General features: G+C 33.8%; 1 protein-coding gene across 2 annotated transcripts in view; it reads left to right on the top strand.

Annotated features, from left to right (window-relative positions):
- LOC126881398 (cytochrome P450 4V2-like) overlaps nucleotides 1-25,097 on the top strand; it is a 187,261-nt gene that overhangs the window by 54,527 nt on the left and 107,637 nt on the right. For both annotated transcript variants that reach the window (XM_050645661.1, XM_050645663.1), the window contains exon 2: nucleotides 3,815-4,015. In XM_050645661.1, coding sequence (XP_050501618.1) covers nucleotides 3,815-4,015 — 201 coding nt within the window. The remainder of the gene's footprint in view (nucleotides 1-3,814; nucleotides 4,016-25,097) is intronic.

The following is a 25,097-nucleotide window of genomic DNA, read 5'->3' on the forward strand; positions in this document are numbered from 1 at the left end:
AGATATCTTCTTGGTCTGAATGTTCTTTTTGTTTTTTGTTGTCTTTGCTTTGGCTTCTTGTCACAGACATTTGTTTTCAAGAAGTACTATCCCCGCCAAATATGAAATTTTACTAGTGTTACCAAGACGACTTTTTCTCACCCAAATATTATAAATTGTCAATAAATATATCAAATGCAAATATCGTAAAAATAAAATATTAAATCAGTTATGTAAAATTTGTACCTAAAGAGATCTAAACTTTTATGTTATCAAATGTAAGTATCTCACTTTTTACAACAGGCATATAAATTTTCAAATACCGGCTTTACTCTTTCTATCCTTCAAATTTGCCACTAGAAATACTTTTCAATGCTTTCCACGTTGGACGACAGTTCTCTTCTTTCTCCGACATTTTGTTGAGTACTGATTTCCGCAATCTTTCTTTCGACTTCTTCTATGTCTGCTTGAATAGCGTTTTGCAACTTGTTTTCCAAACTTTCCATTTCTTTTTTCTGGCAATTCGTTATCTCCTTTATTTTATTTTGAATTTTCATTTCTTGTTCTTTCATGTGATCCTTAATTTTCATTTCATACTTTTCTATGCGTTCCTCCATTTTCTTGTTGTTCTCTTCTATGTCTTGTTTTGTTTCCTTCTGATTTTCTTGCATTATTCTTTTTGTTTCATCCATTTTCTGATCCAATTTTTGTTGTGTTTCATCTATTTTTTGTTGTGTTTCATCCATTTTTTGTTGTGTTTCATCCATTTTTTGATCCACTTTATCCATTTTCTTTGATGTTTCTTCCTGATTTTTATCCATTGTCCTTTTTGCTTCATCCATTATTTGTGACTGGAGTTGCATCAGTTGTAATAGTTTATCTATTCCTGATAATTCTTGCTGTTCTGATGCCATGATTGTCGTGTCTAAGATATCTTCTTGGTCTGAATGTTCTTTTTGTTTTTTGTTGTCTTTGCTTTGGCTTCTTGTCACAGACATTTGTTTTCAAGAAGTACTATCCCCGCCAAATATGAAATTTTACTAGTGTTACCAAGACGACTTTTTCTCACCCAAATATTATAAATTGTCAATAAATATATCAAATGCAAATATCGTAAAAATAAAATATTAAATCAGTTATGTAAAATTTGTACCTAAAGAGATCTAAACTTTTATGTTATCAAATGTAAGTATCTCACTTTTTACAACAGGCATATAAATTTTCAAATACCGGCTTTACTCTTTCTATCCTTCAAATTTGCCACTAGAAATACTTTTCAATGCTTTCCACGTTGGACGACAGTTGATGTGATCTTGATTATTGATATGAGATAATATTCTGATATGTCATTTAATTTAATCAATGCATTAATAATAATCTAATTAATTAACCAGATCACATATCAATATGTTTTCAATCTCAGGGCGAATTATAAAATTAATTACTTACTTACGTGGCTTCTAAGTATTTCTCAATGGTTCCTAATCGGGATAGGAAAGAAAAGAGTAAAATAATACACACACATGGGTTACAATTATAATCAAAATATTGTTTATTTTATTTAAATGGCAATCACTGCTTAATATTTGCTAGATCTTATTATTCTTAAACATAACATTTACAAATGGGAATCTTATTTCCTTTTGGTTTCCAATTGAAAGTTTTTATTAACATTTAACTATTAGGATTTATTAGCAACTATTCTATTTAAGTTTGATGAAGCTTTTCTGATATTATTGATTATGTTCTTCAATTTTTAATGTGGTATTTAATACGAAAAACCCATACATTCATGTCCAAACAAATGAGACTGACCTTTTTCTGGTGAACTGAGAATGTCTTCACACAAGACCCGTTTCCTGCTATCCTTGGCTGCGATCAAAACCTCGTCCTGGCTTTCAGTAATGTTCTCCTTTGAAAACTAGCTCGTATAGCTCTCGTTCCTGCTTCTGTCGTGATGCTGTGTTCTACCTTTTTCGAAACTTCAATCCGCTACCGGGACACTCTTGGCTCAAGGAGGTTCTTTACTCTCAACCTGGCCTACCTCTCGTTCCACGATAGATACTCCACACTCACGGAACTACACCGGCTTTCTCACTCTCCGTACACTACCGTCTACTACTGGACTTCACTTCTCGACAGCTCAAAACATTCTGATCTCTATTTGTCATTCATTCCCCTACTTTCTAAATATCCCTTCCAGATTCACAAATCAACCTTCCACCACCAACTCTCATTCGCAGTATTCCTCAAAACCAATTTTTAATCTTTCTAAATATGCTTAATGGATTTAAAAAAAAAATAGTTAATTCCCATTCTAAAATTACTTTCTACTATTTACAAAATTTAATGACCTATTATCTACTTCAACTGAGTCTTATTTAGCATAGGCTAATGATCGAACCTTCCGCGAACAACGATAATGACCTATTATCGATTTCAACTGAGTCTTATTTAGCATAGGCTAATGATCGAACCTTCCGCGAACAACGATAATGGTACGCGCCATTCACTTTGTTTATTCTAAGCGCATTGTCCCGAGTTTCGTAAGCTTCGTCTAATCACTTCTTAAAATTAAATATAACAATTTGTTGTATACAGGTTGTTCTAAATTTATATGCCCGTGGTTGAGAAAATTGAAAATATTTTATATTAAATTGAATTCTGCTTATAATTATCAAAATTTAATTTTCATATCAAATAGAAATATAACAATATATTTTGCAATAAATTGTTTTTGTCTTAGCTTTTATATCTTATACGCTCTGAGCTTCGCTGGTGTCGCTCCTAGCGGTTACTAATTCAACTTTTACCGGTAATTTTTAAATTTATTATTTAATTGTTATCGTTTAATATTTACAACGCAAAAAAGTAATTAAATTGTAATCGATTTTTTTAAGATTTTTCTAATCATTTTGACGTTCTATTGATAAAATATCAATTTCTTACTTCGGATACTTTGACAATAATCGTGTAGACGGCGCTAAGATTATAATAGATTTTTTATAATTAGATATTACGGAACATTAAAAAAACTTAAATTCAGTATTTAAAACGTAAGTATATTTAAGGTAAAAATATATACCACAGCTTTGACCAACTAATATTGTTTATAATTAATGTTTTTAATTTTAATTTTAAATTAATCACTTTGACATTTATGTCAAATTTCCAGTAAACGTTTACAAACTTGTCATACATTATTGACGATTTATCTAATTTTAGTAAATTGTAGTTTTTATTTGTTATTTATATTATGTTTGTCTTTTGACTGTATGTAAGCTTTGTCCATAAAATTGTAAAAATTTTCAGTGAGAATAAAGCATATTTCTATTCTATTCTATTCTATTCTATTCTATTCTATTCTAAGAAATATACCTTGTGATTGTTCGCAAAAATTTATAGTTTTCGAGTTACAGGCGATTCAAAATCTGAAAAATGCGAAAATACGCATTTTTAAGGCTTACAAACGCATATTTACAATACAAAAGGCAATGTTTATTTGTCAATCATCCTCTGGTTGTTTTTTAAACAATACAGTAAAAGTCTCTACAGACGGATCCTTCTTTTGAATTTCTTCTCTGAGAAACCAAATAAATTCTTTATCAACCCAAATTGTACTTAGAAACTAAATCACTATAATAGTTTACTCTTCTGCGAAAACACTTCTTAATGCTACATTATTTTATTTACAAATTTACCATATAAAGGGTCTTACAAATTTATGGTTTCGTGGTCTTTGCCATAAATTATTTTATTATTAACTTAATTTTGAAATACAACAATAAAATATGTATAAGAAATATCGACTAATTAACAAAATCTTTATTTTCAGAAATATTGGACACCATGAAAAAATTTTTAACAAATCACGGTCCGATTTGCCATATTTACCTTGGACCACTGAGTGATGCTGTGTTAGTGTCAGATGAGAAATTTATAGAATTTATCCTTAGTTCCAGTAAGATTATTGATAAAGCTAGTCAATACGACTATCTTCATAGTTGGTTGGGAACAGGACTTTTAACTAGCACAGGTAACAATTATTATACTAAAGGTGCATTTTGAACTTTTCTTCAGTTTTCTTCCACTTTCTTCGGTTCATGATCACCGGTTATAGTTTAAGAGCTAGTGAACCCTCCGAGTAACGGTCTTCCTGTAAGGCTAGAAATTTGTATAGTGATAATTCATAGCACACCAAAGCTAAAAACCATGACTTGGCAGGCATCAGCCCTGCACGTGTATCTACCAGGTAAATCGAAAAGTGCATAGTTTGGGGGTAAAATAAACTTTCTGCCAAAAAGTTTAAATTTAAGTATGTGTTTCAGTCATTTAGAAGAAATGTGTATAATGACACTCGACTCTGAACAGCATAAGACCTTGCCAGGCGAGGGGAAAGATTAGGGTTTTTTCCTAAAATTATTTTTTTGCATCGAACAAAGTTTTTTAGGTTTTTTGAATCATTCCAAACAGAAAAGGGGTTTAGTGACTTTTCTCTTAGGTTAATACAGCGTTTCTCAACCTTTTACCCTTTGCGACCCAATTTTCCATATTTATTTTCACCGCGCCCCCCTCGTACAATAACAGTATATCTATGCAATAATTTGAGTATTTCGACAAAAAACAGTAAAATCTTACTTTTTAGTATTGAGTGCTCTTTGTGATTATAACTCCTCATTACTGTTCATGTGTATTTTATTTTTTATTTTGTCAGAATTTTGTTTTGCTTTGATTTTAGTAAATTAGGTAATGTTGTTGGTGTGTATTTTTATATGCTCACGCCCCTCCATTATTAAAAGCGCGCCCCCCTATGGGGGCGCGCCCCACAGGTTGACAATCACTGGGTTAATAGTTTTATTAACACATTAATATAAGCGATTAAAAATTAAAAAATTGCGAAATCGGCCATTTTTATCACTGAATCGGACATTTAACTAAAAATTTCAATGTTGCCAAGGTAGGTAGATATTCTTTAAATATCTATCGATGAAATTTCGAAGAGTTTTTTGCAATACAATATCGAAAACCCTTTGTTTTTTAATTGCTAGTCAAGCGGGCGCGACATTCTAGTATAACTGAGGACGTTTGAGTTCATAAGTTCATAGTGAGCATAAATTCATTATCTCAAGAATGGGAAAATTTGAAGAGACATCCTCTTATCCATGAAGACACGTCATCCATCAGGGCGTGAGGACGTAATCGATTATTTTTTTGAACGCGAGTAGGGGTCGTCTAATAGCTCCTTGGAAAGGTTATTTAATTCTCTATTCAGTAATATAAACATTAACCTAATTATTTATACAGAGTGTGCAAAAAAATTTTCTTCTTTTTGTGTAAATTAATTTAATAATTTTTTTTGTACACTCTGTATAAATAATTATGTTAATGTTTATATTACTGAATAGAGAACTAAATAGCCTTTCAAATGAGCTATCAGACAACCCCTACTCTCATTTAAAAAATCATCGATTACTAGTATTATATATATATGCCAAAAAGTTCTAATTTGATTATAAAAATCGACCTGTCTGAGGATTTCTCTTCAAGTTTGCCCATTCTCGAGATAATGAATTAATGCAAACTCAAACGTCCTTATCAATCTTCAATTAAGGACGTAAGCTCCTACAGAGGAGCCTGTGCTGACTCAGATCATTTCATGGTAACAGCAAAAATAAAACAAAAAACATGCAGGAGTAAAAATAAAAGCAAACAAACGAAATGGGACATTGATAAACTAAAAGAGGAGCAAGTAAGAAGGAGATATCAGGAAGAACTGGAAAAATATCTAAGAATGGATGACAATCAAGAATGTGTTGACGTGAAACGGGAGTGGAGCTGCATAAAAGACGCCATACAGGAAGCAGCAGAAAAAACAATTGGCAAAAAGAGGAAGGAGAAGAAAAAAGAATGGTACAACATCGAATGTCAAAAAATTATGAAAAAAAAAGTGGAAGCGAGATTAAAATGGATAAGAACGAACACGGCAGAAGACAGAGAAAACTACGAATTACTGAGAAATGAGGGCAAAAAAATTAACAGAAAACAAAAACGACAATGGATAGATCTAAAGATTCAGGAAATAGAGAACGAAAAATACAACAGAAATTCAAAAAAATTCTATAATAAAATAGGAAACAATAGAACATTCAAAGGTAAATTAAAAGGAATAAAAAACAAACAAGGTAAAATTGTCGAGGAAGAGAAAGAGTATAAAGAAATATGGACAAGTCACTTTAAAGAATTACTAATTGAACCAGTTATAAATGATGAAATAGAAGACGTGGACGAAGAAGAAACGAACACACAGGAACCAACATTAGAAGAAGTAGAACACATTATAACGAAAGGGAATAATGGAAAGGCACCTGGGAAGGACGGAATAAATCTAGAACTAATAAAATACGGAGGAGACATATTGCATGAAAAAATACATGAATTGATTAAGAAAATATGGAAAGAGGAGACAATGCCGAACGAGTGGGAAATTGGACAGATTACAACGATCCATAAAAAAGGCGACCAGCATGAGTGTAAGAACTACAGAGGTATTACACTATTAAACGTTGCCTATAAAATATTATCGTCAATAATACAAAAAAGGTTAACAGATGAAACAAAAAATATCATAGGACAATACCAATGCGGTTTGGTAAAAGGCAGATCAACAACAGATGCAATACATACCATTAAACAAATCATGGAAAAAGCACACGAACATCAACATGAAATAGAAATATTATTTATAGACTTTGAACAAGCCTTTGACTCAATAAAGAGAAAGGAAATAATGAAAGCCCTAAAATATCAAGGAGTAAGTAAAAAACTAAGAAACCTAATAAAAATGTCTATGAATAAATCAAAAATAAGTATCCTAACACAAAAAGGGGAAACAGAAGAATTCGAAATAAATAAAGGAGTGAGACAAGGTGACTCACTGTCAGCAACACTATTTAACCTGACAGTAGATTTTGTGTTAAGAAAGATCCATAAGGGAAACCTAAGAGCATCAGGTTACCAACTAATCGCCTATGCAGATGATATAGCGATAGTAACAAAAACACGAAAAATCATAAAAAAATTATTAGTGGAGATAGAAGAAGAGGGAAAGAAGATAGGACTAAGAATTAATGAAAAGAAAACAAAATTAATGAGACTCGGAAAAGCAGAACAAAACAGAGAGATAAGATAGGAAATAAGAAATTCGAGGAAGTACAGAAATTAAAATACCTGGGCGTTATGACAAATAACAAAGGGGAAAGAAAAACGGAGATCGAAGAAAGAATAACTGCGACAAACCGGGTATTCCAAGCAAATAGAAAACTACTAAAGAGTAAAATATTGACCAAACAAACAAAAATGAATATATATAAAACAATAATAAGACCAATAACGATGTATGCAGCAGAAACCATGACTATGACAAAAAAAGAAGAAGAGAAATTAAGGATAAATGAACGAAAGATAATAAGGACAATACTGGGTCCAGTGAGAATCGAAGAACAAGACTATAGAAGGAGAACGAATAAAGAAATTTTAGAAGAATTAAATGGTGAAGATATAGTAAAGAAAATAAAAGTACAAAGAACCAAATGGCTAGGTCACATATGGAGACAAGGACCAGAATCAGTATCAAAAGCTATAATATTGTGGCAACCAGGAGGAAAAATGAGACGTGGTCGACCCAGATCGAAATGGTTAACTGAAGTACAAAATGGAAAGAGAGGGCAATAGACCGGAAGAAATGGAGACATATTAGTGAACAAATACAATGATCATGGGGACTGATCCACCCCGTAAAACGGATCTAGAAAGCGAAAGCGGCGAAACCCCACATGGGGTGTTAAGCCATATACTATACTATACAAACGTCCTTACTTATACTACAGTGTCGCGCCCGCTTGATTAGCAATTAAAAAACACAGGGGTTTTCGATATTGTATTGGACAAAAAACCTTCGGGATTTCATCAATCGATGCTTAAAGAATATCTGTCTACCTTGGCAATATTGAAATTTTTAGTTAAATCCGATTCAGGGATAAAAATAGCCGATTTAGCAAATTTTTAATTTTTAGTCGATTATATGTTAATAAAACTATTAACCTAAGAGAAAAGTCACTAAAGACCTTTTCTGTTTGGAATGATTCAAAAAACCTAAAAAAACTTTGTTCGATGCAAAAAAAATTATTTTATGAAAAAACCCTAATCTTTCCCCTCGCCTGGCAAGGTCTAATGCTGTTCAGAATCGCCTGTCATTGTACACATTTCTTCTAAATGACTTACTCAAACACATACTTAAATTTAAACGTTACAGGAGAAAGTTTTTTTACCCCTAAACTATGCAATTTTCGATTCACCTGATAGATACACGTGCAGAGCTGATGCCTGCCAAGTCATGGTTTTTAGCCTTGGTGTGCTATGAATTATCACTATACAAATTTCTAGCCTTACAGGAAGACCGTTACTCAGAGGGTTCACTAGCTCTTAGACTATTACTCAAAATTCTTATTCTTATAAATCTTCCTAGATCTTCTAAACAATTTCAGCTACATTTTTCGTAGTACTCTATTCTATTCTTTTCTTTACTCTCAAAAAGAAATCAATAGCAATATGCAAATGACGTGATTTTTGTATTAATAATATGCTTCTGTTTTAGCCAGAAAATGTTAACTTTTTTGGTATAAGCGGGACAGCCTTATATTTTTAAAAATTTTGATAGATCTCTTTAGAATTAGAATAGAGAAACTAAAGAGCTTTTCATGGTCTGAATAACTGATTTACTTTATTTTAAAATAATGAAAAATATAATAGTAGGTAATTTAAAAAAATCCTTCACCTTCCTTTGTGGTTTTTTCTTCAGGATTATCGTAACCCACGTGTTTAATTAATCTGCGAAGAAAGTTATTAATTGTCGCATTTTAATATGATTTTTAGTTTAAAATACGTTTATTTTGATGTTTTTATTTTCACTTCGGATTTCCTAAAATTTGTGAAATATTTTCGAAGTTGAAATCACAACGTCAAAATAAACGTATTTTAAATAGAAATTGTGGGTATTTTTCAATAAAAATAGGAAGTTTTTTTAAAAATCAACAAGAAAATAGCTTCAGAACTTTATCTAAGATTTCTCCGCGGATTAGTCTACATTCGTCGATGATCCTTTTGTCTGAATTCCTGAAACGATGTTAGTCATCCAACGTAAACACGTGAGATCAGGTAATCCTAAAGGGAAAAACCTAAAAAATTATACTATGGAGAACGAGCAGTCCACTTTATGAATCCCCTACTCGTAATCTATCGATTTGGAATATTTACACTTAAAAAATTTCTTACTCGCTGCTGATAACAGAAAGGCACTTCATAGGGTTGAAATAAAGCATATCCCAGGCAACCAAATACCGTTTACAAAACGTTGAAAAGACGTCATAATTATCACCAAACCACGTCAGTGTGTTACGTTTTTTCGACTTCGAAAGTCACGTGAATATGTGAAAAAACGTAGCTTTTATGTCGTTTTTTAGATTATTTTTCATTTTATGGTTTTAAAAATACACAATAATAATTATTCATATGGGCCTTGTTGGTATGTATTGCACATTTTCATTTAACTGTTTTAAATTTAGCTTATACCAAATGGGAGACTTTATAAAATGATATATAGAATTTTCACTTTTTATATACCTAGGTATACTTACTGTGTCAAAACTGAAACAACATATAAACGAATAAATAATTTATTAACAAATTAATTTACAGTAGGAAAAGTGAAAGATTACCCATGACCGAATATATAAAACACGCTGTATTTTCCTGTCACCGTGTCACAAAAAAAATTGGCCAGCGCAAGTACATGTAATATATGTACTTATATAAGCTGTTCTTATAGTACTGGTACTAGTTTATTTTTTCTGGAACATAGAAAAAATGTGTTTAATATGATCGCCCATGGGTATTCTTTCATTTTTCCTGCTATAATTAAACTCGATAACACATAATTAGTTCAAAAATAAAACAAAACACATAACCTTAAACCGTTTTTAAGAAGGACTATTGTACTAACTTACTTGAGAAAAACCAATAAAAATCTCTTAATAATCTCTATAAAATATAACTGTTGTGAAAACAACAGTTATTTACATTAATTTGCTTTTATAAAAATATCTCTCTGTAAATCTGTTGGGACAATCTGTATTGTGTTTAAAATATTTAATTCTCTGAAAAACTTGAGTGTAGCGTTGTGTGTTTCATAAAATATACATCTGCATTTTTTATAGTTTCGGGGTAAAAGCAGGTAATTTTGCCAAAGAAGTGTAACATGTGTTTGGCCCTTTTCAGGGCGAATGGTGTAAACTAAACTATCAAAGATAATAGTGCAGAGATTTGAATAGAATTTCAGCAGTCTCTTTCTGATGTCAGAGATGAACACTTTGTTCGCTTGTGCGTCTCTTTTCGCCGTAAAAATACTCTCTCCGCAATAATTAATAGATTAAAAAGACTCTTACGTTCTCTCGTTCGCTATTAAGACTATAATTTATCGTTAAGCCGCTTATTTGTCAAAATCGTTGTTGTTAATAAATGTTTTGTTCGCCGAATACCCTTATTTATCGCTAATACACAACCCTTTCTATCGTATTAATTAGCACCTTTAAAACCAGACCAAATTAAATCTTAGAACCAGTTCTCCTAAAAGTTCACTATTTTGTTTATATCGAAGGACGGGACATACGGGTGTGGTCCTAAAATATTCACCTATGTCCAATTAGGCAAAAGGTAATAATTAAACCATTTTTGCCACGGTGGGGTGAGATTGAATAAAAACTCACACCATTTGATGGCCTACATCGACCCGGATTTTGGTTTGGTTTTCGTGTTTGTGCCGCTTTTTCGGACATTTTTGTGTGTAATACCTCTACAAGGCTTGTTAGTTCGCGTCGCGATAAACTCTAAGTAAAAGAAAGTGAAGTTATTGTGTGTGGTTAGTAGCTGCCACCTGTTGCTTTATCAATTGGACTAATTTGGTGAGATTTTTCCATTTTTTAAAACTTTTATTGCTGATCCAAGGTAAACTCTGCTCAAAGACATTTTACGGTCAAAAACACTTTTGTAGACATTTAACGTAGACGCTGTATCTCTCTGTGAAACTTAGACTCTTATTCTCTCGCCGCGCTTGTTAATTGACAAAAAACTCTCCAGTGTAATTTAGATTTTGCCGCGTATCGATAGACTCTCTCTCGCCGTGTGTTCAATCGAATTCGAGATAGAAATGGAAGACCTCAAGAAAAAAAGGACGCCTTTGAAGGCTAAAATTACAAGAATCGAAAACTGGCTCTCACAAAAGGCTAGTACGGAAAAGGATGCGCTACAATTTCAATTTCGGCAAACAGAATTAAAAACCTGTTTTTTAAAATATGAAGAAATAATGGATCAGATAGACGAGATTGATGAAGCCGGTACTGAAGCAGAAGACAGGGTAACAACTGAGCAAAAATATTTCTCTATTCTCGCGGGCCTACAGCGTAAGATGGACGAGTTATTGTTGGGCCCCCCTCCTCTCAGATCAAATAGCACTCAGTCAACTGTGGCCACTGCTAAGGTTAGGCTTCCGGAGATCACCATGCAAACGTTCTGCGGGTCATTCTCTGAGTTCAACTCGTTCTACCAGCTCTTCGAGACGCTAATAGTGAACAATGAAGAACTCAATAATGTGCAACGATTTATTTACCTTAAATCGTTCCTGCGAAATGAACCCCTCCAGTTGATCGACAACATCGAAGTTATCGACGAAAATTTCGATATAGCTGTAAAAACTCTCAAAGATCGTTACGAAAACAAATCGCGAGTGATTAGCTTACACATTCAAAAATTGTTAAAGGCTCCATCTCTAGTTAAAAGTAATTCAAAGGCGTTACGCGAATTTTTAACTCTAGCTCAGCAGACACTGCTCGCTTTGAAAAATATGTCCGTACCAATTGAGCATTGGGATTTACTATTAATTGAAATATTTTTACAAAAATTAGATTTTGCTACACATAGGGCCTTTGAATATGATATTGGGACAAAGACCTTACCTACCCTTTCACAGTTTTTTAAATTTCTCGAGAAAAAGTGTGATATTCAGGAAAAATTAAATGTTTCAGATCATGATAAAAAGGTTAATAACAGGTCTCAATCAAAAACATCTTTCTTCTCATCAGTTGACCAACCATCACACTCTTTCTCTGATAATAATTGTACTTTTTGCAGAAGTAATGCTCATAAGGTTTATCAGTGTAATGATTTTAAATGCCTCTCTTTACAGGAAAAATTTAATTTTGTAAAAGGTAAGAAACTGTGTTTTAATTGTTTGGGTAGTAAACATTTCTCTCAAGATTGCGGCTCTACTCGATCATGTACTTTGTGTGGGGGTCATCATCACTCATCCCTCCATGGAACCTCTGAAAATGTCTCTTCCTCTAGGAACATCAATAGGCAAGCTCTCTCTCGTGAGCGCAATGCTCAAACTCCTCAAAATTCTCAAGGTGCCTCTCGTGTTGTCGCTCCCATATCTACTCAGCATTCTTTTAATAATCGCAGCCAAAATGAAGCTTCTACTAGCTCATCCAGACCTCCTGTAGATATGCAAAATTTTCCAGATTCTCAGGCAGCCACATCTCTCTCCGCTTTATCAGTTAAAACTGATGTATTGTTGGCTACCGCTTTAGTAACCGTTTATTCGAAAGACGGCAGACCCATGCATGCCAGAGCGCTCCTAGATAATGGGAGCCAACATTCGTTTATCTCTCGTGATTTGGTTGAAAAGTTAAAACTCATCCCTTATTTTAAACGGCTACAGATATCAACCATATCCGAAAACACCTCACTCTCAAACGAAATGTTAAACTTAGAATTTTTCCCCTATAATGTAAAGGACAGAAGTTTTAAAACTTCTTTCGCTGTACTCGATAGTATAACTTGTAGGCTTCCTAGAGCTACTATAGATAGAAGTAAAATAAAAGTCCCACAGGATCTCACTCTCGCAGATCCCTCGTATTCTGTTCCGGGTAAAATTGATTTGCTTCTAGCTGGTGATATCTATAGTGAATTATTGACGGATGGATTTATACGGTTAGGAAAAAATCTTCCCATTCTTCAGAATACTCACTTAGGCTATGTTATTTTTGGTACAATTAATCCTCAGGTTTTTCACCGTAATTCACATTTGGCTATCTCTCAGTCAAATGTTTCTCTCTTTGTTCAATCCGAACCCGAAGAAAATCAGTTGGATAAGTTGCTTCAACAATTTTTCGAAATTGAAGAAGTTCCCCTCGTTAGTAAATTAACTCCCGATGAAGAATTAGCGGAACAAATATTTAGCAAAACTACTCTTGTATTACCTTCAGGCCGCTTTCAAGTAAATCTTCCATTTGTCTCTGAAAACGCTAATAAAATGTTAGGTGAATCCTTTAAAATGGCCTTTAAAAGATTTATGAAATTAGAACATAGGCTCTTAAAAAACGAAAGTACATACGCTCAATATAAATCTTTCATTAATGAATATCTTCTTCTCGAACATGCGAAAATAGTGCCTCTCTCTCTAACCAACGAAAAGTTAGAAAGTAAATATTTTCTACCGCATCACTGTGTGTTTAAGGAAGAATCTTTAACAACAAAGCTTAGGGTTGTTTTTGATGGTTCGATGAAAAGCTCTAGTGGTTATTCGCTCAATGATATTTTACTCAAAGGTCCTACTCTTCAACCGGAACTTTTTGACATTTTGCTACGGTTTAGATTGTATTCCTTCGTTTTTACAACGGATATACAAAAAATGTATAGACAAGTTAGAATAAATCCTGCTCAAACCTCTCTTTTAAATATTCTGTGGCGTGACTCCCCTGAAAAAGACATTGCGTGTCTTGAATTGCAAACCGTCACGTATGGAACTAAAAGCGCTAGCTTTCAGAGTACTCGCTGTTTAATGGAACTGGCACAAACTCATCAGATTGAGTATCCTCTGGCCAGTGATGCTCTTCAAAATAGTTGTTACATTGATGACATTCTCTATGGCGCTAATGATGTACAGACTCTCCTTAAAGCTCATAAGGAAATAACTAGTTTGCTTGGAACCGCTTGTATCTCTCTCCATAAATGGTGTTCTAACTCAGACTTGTTTTTAAAAAATATCTCTTCTCTCTCTTCGAACACTACTTATGTAATAGCTCCAGATAATGGCTCCAATAAGGTTTTAGGTTTATGTTGGAATCCTATTCTTGACACCTTCTCAATCTCTCTCCCAAATTTTACCTTAAAGGACTCGTACACCAAGAGAGAAGTACTGTCAATGATTGCCCAAATATTTGATCCTCAAGGCCTAATTAACCCAGTTACAGTTGTCGCTAAATTAATCATGCAACAAATTTGGATTTCCAAAATTAATTGGAACGATATCATAGATGCAGATACGTTGCATGAGTGGCTAAATTTTGTTCGCAGTCTCTCTAATTTTAAGGATTTAAATATACCTCGGTGTCTCTTTTTAAGTCAAGAAATCACTAGTGTTGAGATTCACGCATTCTCGGATGCAAGTTTAAAGGCTTATGGAGCTTGCATCTACCTACGTGTGATTTATAGATCAGAACAAGTATCTTGTTCACTTTTAGCATCTAAGAGTCGTGTCGCTCCGCTAAAACCCTTGACTCTCCCAAGATTGGAACTCATGGGTGCGCTATTGTGTAGTAAGCTCACAGCAAGGATTGCTAATATTATTGAAGAAAAACTCTCTCGCTTAGACTCTATAAATATGTGGTCGGATTCAGAAATTGTTCTCGCTTGGCTTCGTTCGCATCCCTCTCGTTGGACTCAATTTGTAGCAAATAGGGTTGCACAAATTTTAGATAATTCTCCTAACGCTCATTGGAGGCACGTACGATCCAAAGAGAATCCTGCCGACATACTCTCCCGAGGAATGCTACCCGCTGAAATACTTAAATCTTCTTTGTGGTTTCATGGTCCTCAATTTTTGAATCAATCTCGGTTGGATTTGTTGAAATACAATCCAAAAGTTTATACCTCCAAGTTACCCGAAGAAAGGAAAGTAACTCTTCACATTCGAAATGATCAAATAGATTTTTTCACCTCTCTTTCTGATAGGTTCTCTAATTTTTCAAGGTTTGTAAGAACTTTAGCATTTGTATTCAGGTTTGCCAATAATGCCAAATCGCCTTCTCATAAGTTATCAAATTCTCTTGAAGTAAGCGAACTTCAAAACGCTGAACTGAAGATTGTTAAGATGCTTCAGTATTCTTCTTTCTCGCTTGAGATTTCTGAGATTAAAAAAGGTAAAACTCTATCCAATAAGTCTATTTTACGCTTAAACCCCTTTTTGGATGAAAATGAAATGCTGCGTGTAGGAGGTCGCCTTGGTAACTCAGACGTCACATTTGACCAAAAATATCCTCTTCTCCTTCCCTCAAAAAATCGTGTAGTACGTCTCATTCTTCAGAGAGAACATATCAGACTTTGTCACTCTGGTCCTCAAAATACTTTATCTCAAATTCGACTTAAATATTGGCCTTTAAATGGACTACGTGAAGTTAAAAAGGTCATACACCAATGTATGGTTTGTTTTAGATTTAATGCCAAACCCGCTATTCAGATTATGGCAGATTTGCCAAAGGAACGTTTGCAATCCTCTCGAGTATTCGCTCATGTAGGATTAGATTTTGGTGGCCCCTTTCAGATTAAAGCTTCCAAACTCCGCAAAGCTCCCTTGATAAAATCTTATATTGCTCTTTTCGTTTGTCTATCGACTCGAGCTGTTCACATCGAAGTCGTGTCCGGCCTTTCTACAGAGACGTTTCTTCTCGCTCTAAAACGTTTTATTAGCCGTAGAGGCCTCCCTCAGACTATATTCAGTGACAACGCCACGAACTTTTTGGGAGCTCGTAATCAGTTGTTTGAACTTTATAAGTTTTTAAAAGAAAAAGAAAACTCTCGCTCTATTAATGATTTTTTGGCATCATCGCATATTCGCTGGAAAACCATAGTTCCTCGAGCCCCTCATCATGGTGGCATCTGGGAAAGCGCTATAAAGAGCGCAAAGCATCATATCCGTAGACTCATGGGTGATATTAAGCTCACTTTTGAAGAATTTACCACTGTTCTCACTCAAATTGAAGCTGTGCTCAACTCTCGACCGCTTTGCTCCCTCTCAAATGATCCCTCTGATCTAACCTATCTGACCCCTGGACATTTCTTGATTGGACAATCTCTTACGTCATTTCCTGAAAGGGATGTAATCCACATTCCCGAAAATAGATTAAGTTTATGGCAACATCTCTCTAAACTCCAGCAAACGTTTTGGAAAAAATGGTCAATTGACTACTTGAACAGACTCCAAAATCGCCCTAAATGGTGTCTTCCTCATAAGAACCTAGAGCCCAACGATCTCGTCTTGTTGATTGAAGATAACACTCCTCCTCTTTACTGGGCTCTAGCAAGAGTGATTGATGTCTTTCCCGGAAAGGATGGCCGAGTAAGAGTTGCATCGGTCAAAACTAAAGATGGAGTCTTCAAGCGCTCTATTAATAAATTGTGTCCTCTACCAAATGACTGTTAAAATTAAGTTAAGTTTAGTGTTTTCGCTTAAGAACATTGTAAGTTGATTTATGTTAGGTTAGGTTTATGTTAAAGCCAGTGCTTCAACGCGGGGGAGTATGTTGTGAAAACAACAGTTATTTACATTAATTTGCTTTTATAAAAATATCTCTCTGTAAATCTGTTGGGACAATCTGTATTGTGTTTAAAATATTTAATTCTCTGAAAAACTTGAGTGTAGCGTTGTGTGTTTCATAAAATATACATCTGCATTTTTTATAGTTTCGGGGTAAAAGCAGGTAATTTTGCCAAAGAAGTGTAACATGTGTTTGGCCCTTTTCAGGGCGAATGGTGTAAACTAAACTATCAAAGATAATAGTGCAGAGATTTGAATAGAATTTCAGCAGTCTCTTTCTGATGTCAGAGATGAACACTTTGTTCGCTTGTGCGTCTCTTTTCGCCGTAAAAATACTCTCTCCGCAATAATTAATAGATTAAAAAGACTCTTACGTTCTCTCGTTCGCTATTAAGACTATAATTTATCGTTAAGCCGCTTATTTGTCAAAATCGTTGTTGTTAATAAATGTTTTGTTCGCCGAATACCCTTATTTATCGCTAATACACAACCCTTTCTATCGTATTAATTAGCACCTTTAAAACCAGACCAAATTAAATCTTAGAACCAGTTCTCCTAAAAGTTCACTATTTTGTTTATATCGAAGGACGGGACATACGGGTGTGGTCCTAAAATATTCACCTATGTCCAATTAGGCAAAAGGTAATAATTAAACCATTTTTGCCACGGTGGGGTGAGATTGAATAAAAACTCACACCAATAACTATACAGGGTGTAACGAAAATACAGGTCATAAATTTAATCACATATTCTGGGACCAAAAATAGTTCGATTGAACCTAACTTACCTTAGTACAAATGTGCACAAAAAAAAGTTACAGCCCTTTGAAGTTACAAACGGAAAATCGATTTTTTCCAATATATCGAAAACTCTTAGAGATTTTTTATTGAAAATAGACATGTGGCATTCTTATGGCAGCAGTATCTTAAGAAAAAAATTATAGTGAAATTTACACACCCCATAAAAAATTTATGGGGGTTTTGTTCTTTTAAACCCCCCCCCCCAAACGTTTGTCTACGTTCCAGTTTAATTTTAATTGTAGTACCATTAGTTATACACAATGTTTTAAATCTTTTTGCCTCTTAGTACTTTTTCGAAAAGTCAGTTTTTATCAAGATATTTTGAATATTTTTCAAATCCACCACATTATTTGTATATGGTTAAGTACAATTATGGAGACTTGGTAATATGAAAATTTATTTATGATTTACATTTTTAGGTATATTTTGAACCATATTAAAAAAGAAGCCACACCTCGATAAAAGGTGCCTTCTCGAAAAAATACAAAGAATCAAAAAAGTTTTAAAAACACCGTGTTTAACTAATGGTATCGCAGTAATACTTTAATTGGAACATACACAACCATTTGGGGGCTTTAAAGGAACAAAACCCCCATAAAATCTTTATGTAAACATAATAAAAAAAAAGCCGCAACTCGATAAAAACTGCCTTATCGAAAAAATACTGAGAGCCAAAAAAGTTTTAAAAATATTGAATTTAACTAATGGTACCACAAAAATAATTTAATTGAAATGTACACAAAAGTTAGGGGGGGGATGAAGGGAACAAAACCCCATAAAATTTTTTTTGGGGTGCACAAATTTCACTATAATTTTTCTTAAAGATATTTCTGCCATAAGAATGCCACATGTCTATTTTCAATAAAAAATCTCCAACAGTTTTCGATATATTCGAAAAAATCGATTTTCATTTTGTAACTTCAAAGGGCTGTAACTTTTTTTATGAGCATATTTGTACTAAGGTAAGTTAGGTCCAATCGAACTATTTTTGGTCCCAGAATATGTGATTTCATTTATGACCTGTATTTTTGTTACACCCTGTATAACATATCTCTATAACACGTCTCTTAATAATCTCTATAAAATCTCTTAAAAATCAACTAAATATCTAAATGAAGTCCAATTTTAGCACACAAAGCACGTAAACATAAATGAAAAATTTCTTATGACAATTTAAGCTTATAAACGTCAATATACACCGTTAACATTAGAAGAATTAACTCGTCAAGCTCCTTCCATTTTTGTGACGTCAGACTTGGGCTGTCTGAAATGAAAACGTGTTTTTAAACGTATTTTAAAGTTATTAATCTTACGTATTTAAAATCACCTACAAAAGACGTTTATACGACGTAATGTTCAAACACGTGTATATATTCAACCAAAAGCTGACGTTTCCTCGACGTTATTGACGTCACTTGGTTGCCTGGGATTGTGGTAACTGTACATTTTGTTGAAGTGCTAGAATATATTCGGCAAATCTGAATGCTTGTCAGAATAATTGAAATGTCCGTTCCTAAAAAAAATAGGCCTGTAGGCCTATTCTTCACAATTCCCATCCAAAAATTCAATTTTTTATTCCTTTTACACACACATTTTAGAACAGGTCCAAAAATTTAAGTACCTGGGCTTTTGGATCGATAGCAGCCTAAGTACTGATCTAGAAATAAGATCGAGTATAGAACAGGCCAGAAAATCTTTCGAAAAAAACAAAGGACTGCTATGTAATTTTTCACGTGCCAAGTGAAAATGCCACGTCTGATCGACTTTTCTGTATGCAGTTGAAACGTGGACCCTTAAAACATCAACCGTAAAAAAATTATTGGAGGCCTTGGAAATGTGGATCTACCGTAGAATCCTCAAAATTTATGGACATCGTATACCTCAGACGAAGGAGCTTTGCATAGAATGGGCAAGAAACGAGAACTTTTTAACACAGTGAAAGTTAAAAACCATTATACCTATGTAGACCACATATTGAGAAATAATAAGTACCAATAAGCTCAACTAATAGTGAAAGGAAATATCGAGAGAAAAAGACTATCTAGGAAGCAAAAGACTATCATGGCTAAGAAACATCCGACAATGGCCATGACTAAATTTTAAACAGCTAATAAGAACAGCTGAAGACAGACAAAAGTTTGCGATTGAAGTAGCTAACCTCCATTGAGGAGAGGTCACTTGAAGAAGAAGAAGAAGGTCGTTTAGGTACTGCTAAATTTATGGTAGAAATTTTAAGTAGTCTCTCTAAGCCATAATTACTAAGAGTTTACTGTACCAATTTGATTCGTACAATATATTTCAATAAATATCAATTAATTTCACAGTTTTCCAACAATTAAGTACTACACGCGACATATGTATTTCTAATATTATTACAAAGTAAACAATAATTAGATTAAAAAACAAAAAACAAATAAAATCCTTTATAAAAGGTACCTATATTTAATCAAATTCCGTAAAAAGGGCTACATCACAAGCAGAACTAGTTTTCAATCTGATAACAGATCATCATCAGTGCTGACAAGATGCTGACATGCTAATGGTAGGGGAGCCCAAGCGGGGATTTTTGCAGTTACTCGAGCGCGTCATATTATCATATGGGGATAAACCTGGTGCCCTGCAGATGTACCTCCACCATATATTGGCTCTTAACACAGGGGCGTTCGTTAAGGGGGGCCCGAAAAAAAGCTATCCTTAAAATAACTCGAAATTGTTAGATTAAGATAAAGTAAGGTATCTCTTCAATCCTGACCCCCCGGAGGGAGTGTAGTGGTTGACGTGATGTGTATTGTCCGTCTCCAAAGATCTCTGTCTCTGGTTATTTCTTTGAACTCATGCATAGGTCTTTTGCACATTCACGTAATTTGGTCAATCCATCTTGTTGGGGATCTTCCTCGTGATCTTCGGCCTTCCACCGTTCCTTGTCTAATGAGTATTTCCATGTTTGCTGTGTTTGCTCTCATAACATGTCCAAAGTATTTTAATTGTTGGAGATGGACTTTACTGGAAAGTCGTTGGCTAACTCTTTTAAAATTGAATTATTTGTTCTATGGTCGGTCCCTCAAACCGATCAATTATGGTTATGTGTGGATGGTTGTTATGTAGTCTATCCACTATCATGATCTTTGTCTTTGATAGGTATGTTTAATTGCAGACCAAATATTTTACTTTTGTTTTCAACCAGTCGTATAAGATCAATCAGTTCTGCTTGAATATTTGCAAGAAGAGATGTGTCATCTGCGAAACGTAGGTTGTTTATTTTATGACCATTTATTGAGATGTCTATTTCCCATCCTTCAAGTGCTCTTCTCATAATGTGCTCTCTATAAGGTAAGGTAGGTACATGCAAAAGAGTGTATATTTCAAAAATCTGACGATTTCAGCCGGGCGTAAGGAAATGGGTAAGTCCCAAAATTTCACAAGAAAAAAGCGAATATTTCGTGAAATGAATGACAGATCGAAAAATTAAAAAATATGTGATCAATATTTTTTAAAAATCTATCGAATGATACCAAACACGACTTCGCACGAAGAGAGGTGGGGGGTAAATTTAATATTTTAAATACGAAACCCGCTGTAAAATACACTTGTTCAATATTTTTAAAAAAATATATCGAATGGCACCAAACACGACCCCCCACGGAGTTTACTTTAAAATTCTAAATAGGAGCCCTCATTTTTTATTGCAGATTTGGATTCCTTACTTAAAAATATAGTTATGTTCCTAACAAGTGCAGAAAGTCATACTTTTCCGCACGCGACTGCAGTTTGCCGAATGACGCGAAGCGGGAAATCTCTAAATATTAGTTTATTGCATGTATTATAATTATTTTAAGGCCATATTAAAATATCTAAACACGTGCGGAAAAGTAAAACGCGTGCGGAAAAATAAAATGCGTGCGGAAAAGTGAAACTTTCTAAACTAAAACACGTGCGCGAAAGTAGACATTTTTGCACGTTCGTAGAAAAATTAACTTTTATTTAAAATATTTTTTCGAATTATGGATAGATGGCGTTATAATCGGAAAAAACGATTGTTGGAAATGGAAAATTAAATTAAAAAATATCAAGCGCCCACTAAAATGGAAAACTTTACTTAACTTTTTTTGGTTTTAAGGCCTACTCTTCACAGTAGCCTTTTTATGGAATTTTATTAAAATATACCTTTTATAAAGGATTTTACTTGTTTTTTGTAATATATGGTATACAGCCAACTACAGGAGAACTTTTTTCCTCGTGGATTAATAATTAGCTACTAGCCTACGCTTAATACAGGTTGATTAAAAACGCTTCAGTTTGTAATTTTCACAGAATATTTACACTAAGCCTAGTAGGTACCTGTATACGAATTTAACACATCAAAATCTACAAAAATATACTGACAAAAGCTATCCAGTAATACTGAGTTTATTACAATCATTTTTTGTCTGCATCTCTTACTTGCTCCGTGGCGTTACAACCCTTTGTGGGTATTAGGTGTTTTCGTGGAGCACATCCTGAATGTATTCTGAACTTAACCCGGATACAAATATATGCGCAAGCGTGTCTCCGAATATATTCTGAATTTGTTTCTGCACGAACAATTTCCGCATGTTTTTTGGGTTGCCTATGCCAATTGCCTAACCTTATTCTTTTATCTTTATCTACGCTAGGACAAACAACACTCCAAAACAGGAAAAGTAATTTTACATAATATTGTGGAAATGAGATCTTTCATACTTATTTGCCAAATCTACAGCTAAGTCTCTACTTAATCTAAAATTCTGTATAAATTGTTAGTTATTAAATAGTTTCCCCACAAAAATGTTTCGCACAGTTTCCTCAAAAAAATTTGCATTTTTTGGAACATTTAAAAGTCCTACAATCTCTTCCAAATCTTCATCACTTGAACTGAGGTTCATCATCTAAAAAGTTTTTAAAAATAAGAAACTGAAATACATAATACAATTTAAAAAACCTTACCTTTTACAACATTTGTATGATAACACAACAATTCAAAATTTTAAACTTGTTAGGTTAGAAATACAATCTCGAATCTCTTAACAAAATAAATAAATTCGTCAAATCAACTTCTGCACATGTGCGGACAATAAATCCTCTCTTTAATCCCAGAACTTGTTGAACGCATTCCGAATACGTTCAGGACAAGTTGTTGCGCTCCGCGAACAGAGAACTTTTTATTCAGAGGAGGATTTTTCAACACCGCGAACAGCCAAAATTCTAATGCGCAAGCGTTCTTCCTCTGAACACGTTCAGGACGTGCTCCACGAAAACACCTATTAGCGGACTCGACAACATGCCTCCACCACTGTTCTCTGTCTTGTGTAACATCCAATTCTCCACTCCCATAGTATTTAGATATCCTGCTATATTATCGCGCCACCGGAGTCGCGGGAGTTCGTGTGTTCTTCTTCCAGTTGGGACTTCCTCCCAAGGAAGCAAATATACAATGCATACTACACTTGTCTAGTTCGACTCAAAAATAGGAGTAAGGTTACAATAATTACCATAATATGAAAATTGGCAGGACTGTGCAGAATACCATCGTAAATTAAATCTAAAAAGTCCTCATAAATCCGACCCGAGCTAAAAGATTTACGCGGAGTCAAAGGTCACCAAATATGGTTTTTAGCGATTTTCAGCGAAACGGTAAGTTTTATCATAAAATTAGTTTTAACAAAAAATATAGATTAGATAATCATCTATAAAAAATATCTTAATACTTTTTTCCTAAGAGCCACCGTTTTTGAGATACAACAATTCAAAGAATTGAAAGAGTTCTAATCGTCATAATATGTATTAGTACACCACGTATATACATAACTGAAGCTGTAATACAAGTAAACATAATATTCTACCGGTCAACTTAACTTATAAAACACATAATAATATAAGATATTATAAATATGATAATGTTTCTACTATACAGCTTGCGGTCTACCGAGGGATGCAATGTATAAGCTGTATTATTACAGTGCCAACAAAAAAATCTTAACAAAGCGAATGTAACGCGAAAATAATAAGAATTATTATTTCAATTTTACGCCTTATTCCCAATAAAAATAGTTGATATGACAAAGTATTAAAATAATTTTTCTTACTTATGCGTCTTATTCAATTTGTAAAGATGGGTTTTGTCGGAATAAACACGTTCTGTCGGTACGTGCATCGGCTAATCTAATCACTCTACCTATCCTTTTCTCAGAAGGGTTTGAACATAATGATGAAAGCCAAATTTCTAGGCAAAATGTTTATTGCTTAGTACTAATAAATATTTCAATATACAATAAGCTTTATGCAAATTTAGTTTGTTTACTATTATGCAAATTACACCGTAATCTTCCTGGGTGGCGAAATCCTTCAGGTAGATGACAACTTCGAGGTATTAATTAGTCTTGAGTACTACTTCGGAGTGAAAATACATGTTTATTTTTTAATCTATTTCGTGTTATTTTCATTGTTATATCCAAAATGTCAGAATATTGTTTTATTTGTGCTAAAATTTTAAGTGAAGGCGAAATTGTTGCCGTTGAACGTGGTATAAAAACATTAATCAATGCAAGTACTGAAAGAGCTGAAGAATTTTTAGAATTTCTTAAAGAGCAGAAATCTGTGACCATACATGTGGAGTGAAGTTTAAAAAAAAAAAACTAATTTAACTCCACAAGAAGTTATTTCTAACGGAATTAGCTTTCTTCTCTCTATGTATGGAGCGCCTAAAAAAATACGTGCTTAGATAAGTTTCGATATGCATGTTTCTTTAAAAATACTTGAAATAAAAACAAGTGCAGTTATCTTGTCTTTCTTCAACCTCAGCGGCTTCTCATCAAAATCTTTTTCGGGTATATTACCAAGTTCAAGTGTGGCTTGGTTATCAGCTAGATCCAAAAGACTGGGGATGGAAATTAGTCGACAGTTCATTAGAACTAATTCAAACTTTACTCCCACCTGCGCCGGAAAAACTCCTGAACACAATTTTCTTCAACTTCATTTTCTTCTTTTTTCATAAAAAGGGATGTAGCGCTAAATGTGGTTGCAAAAAAGTTGGACTGTTTTGTTCGGTAGCATGCATTAATTGTCAAAACCGGTCGTGCTCCAATGTTGAATCACCAACAATTGTGGATTCTTTTGATTCTATCGAAGAGCCATGCGATGTGCCATTATAGGGGCAATTTACTTGCACCCAGGATTAACAAGAAGAATAACAAGAAGAATAACAAGAAGAATAAGAAGAAGAACTAGAAGGTGAAGGTGAAAATTATGAACCAATTGGATAAACTTCCCATTTTTTTTTAATTTATACCGTTTTTTATAACTTTTATCATTTGTAACCCTTGCCAATAGGTATCAATTAACTATTCAATAGCTTCAAATTAAACAAAATCATAACATATCCGTGGAATAGGCCTGCTGGGGAAACCACGTTAAAAAACGCGCTAAGTATTACACTACCTCAAAGGTGGTGTGGAAACGTGTGCGCATATTATGACGATTACCACTTTTTGAATCGTTGTATCTCAAAAACGGTAACTCTTAGAAAAAAAAAGTAAGAAGACATTATTTATAGATAATTATATAATTAGGTCTGGATTCCGCGTATGAAAAAAAAGTTG

Source organism: Diabrotica virgifera, chromosome 1 (genome assembly GCF_917563875.1).
Source record: "Diabrotica virgifera virgifera chromosome 1, PGI_DIABVI_V3a".
In the NCBI taxonomy this organism is placed as follows: domain Eukaryota; kingdom Metazoa; phylum Arthropoda; class Insecta; order Coleoptera; family Chrysomelidae; genus Diabrotica; species Diabrotica virgifera.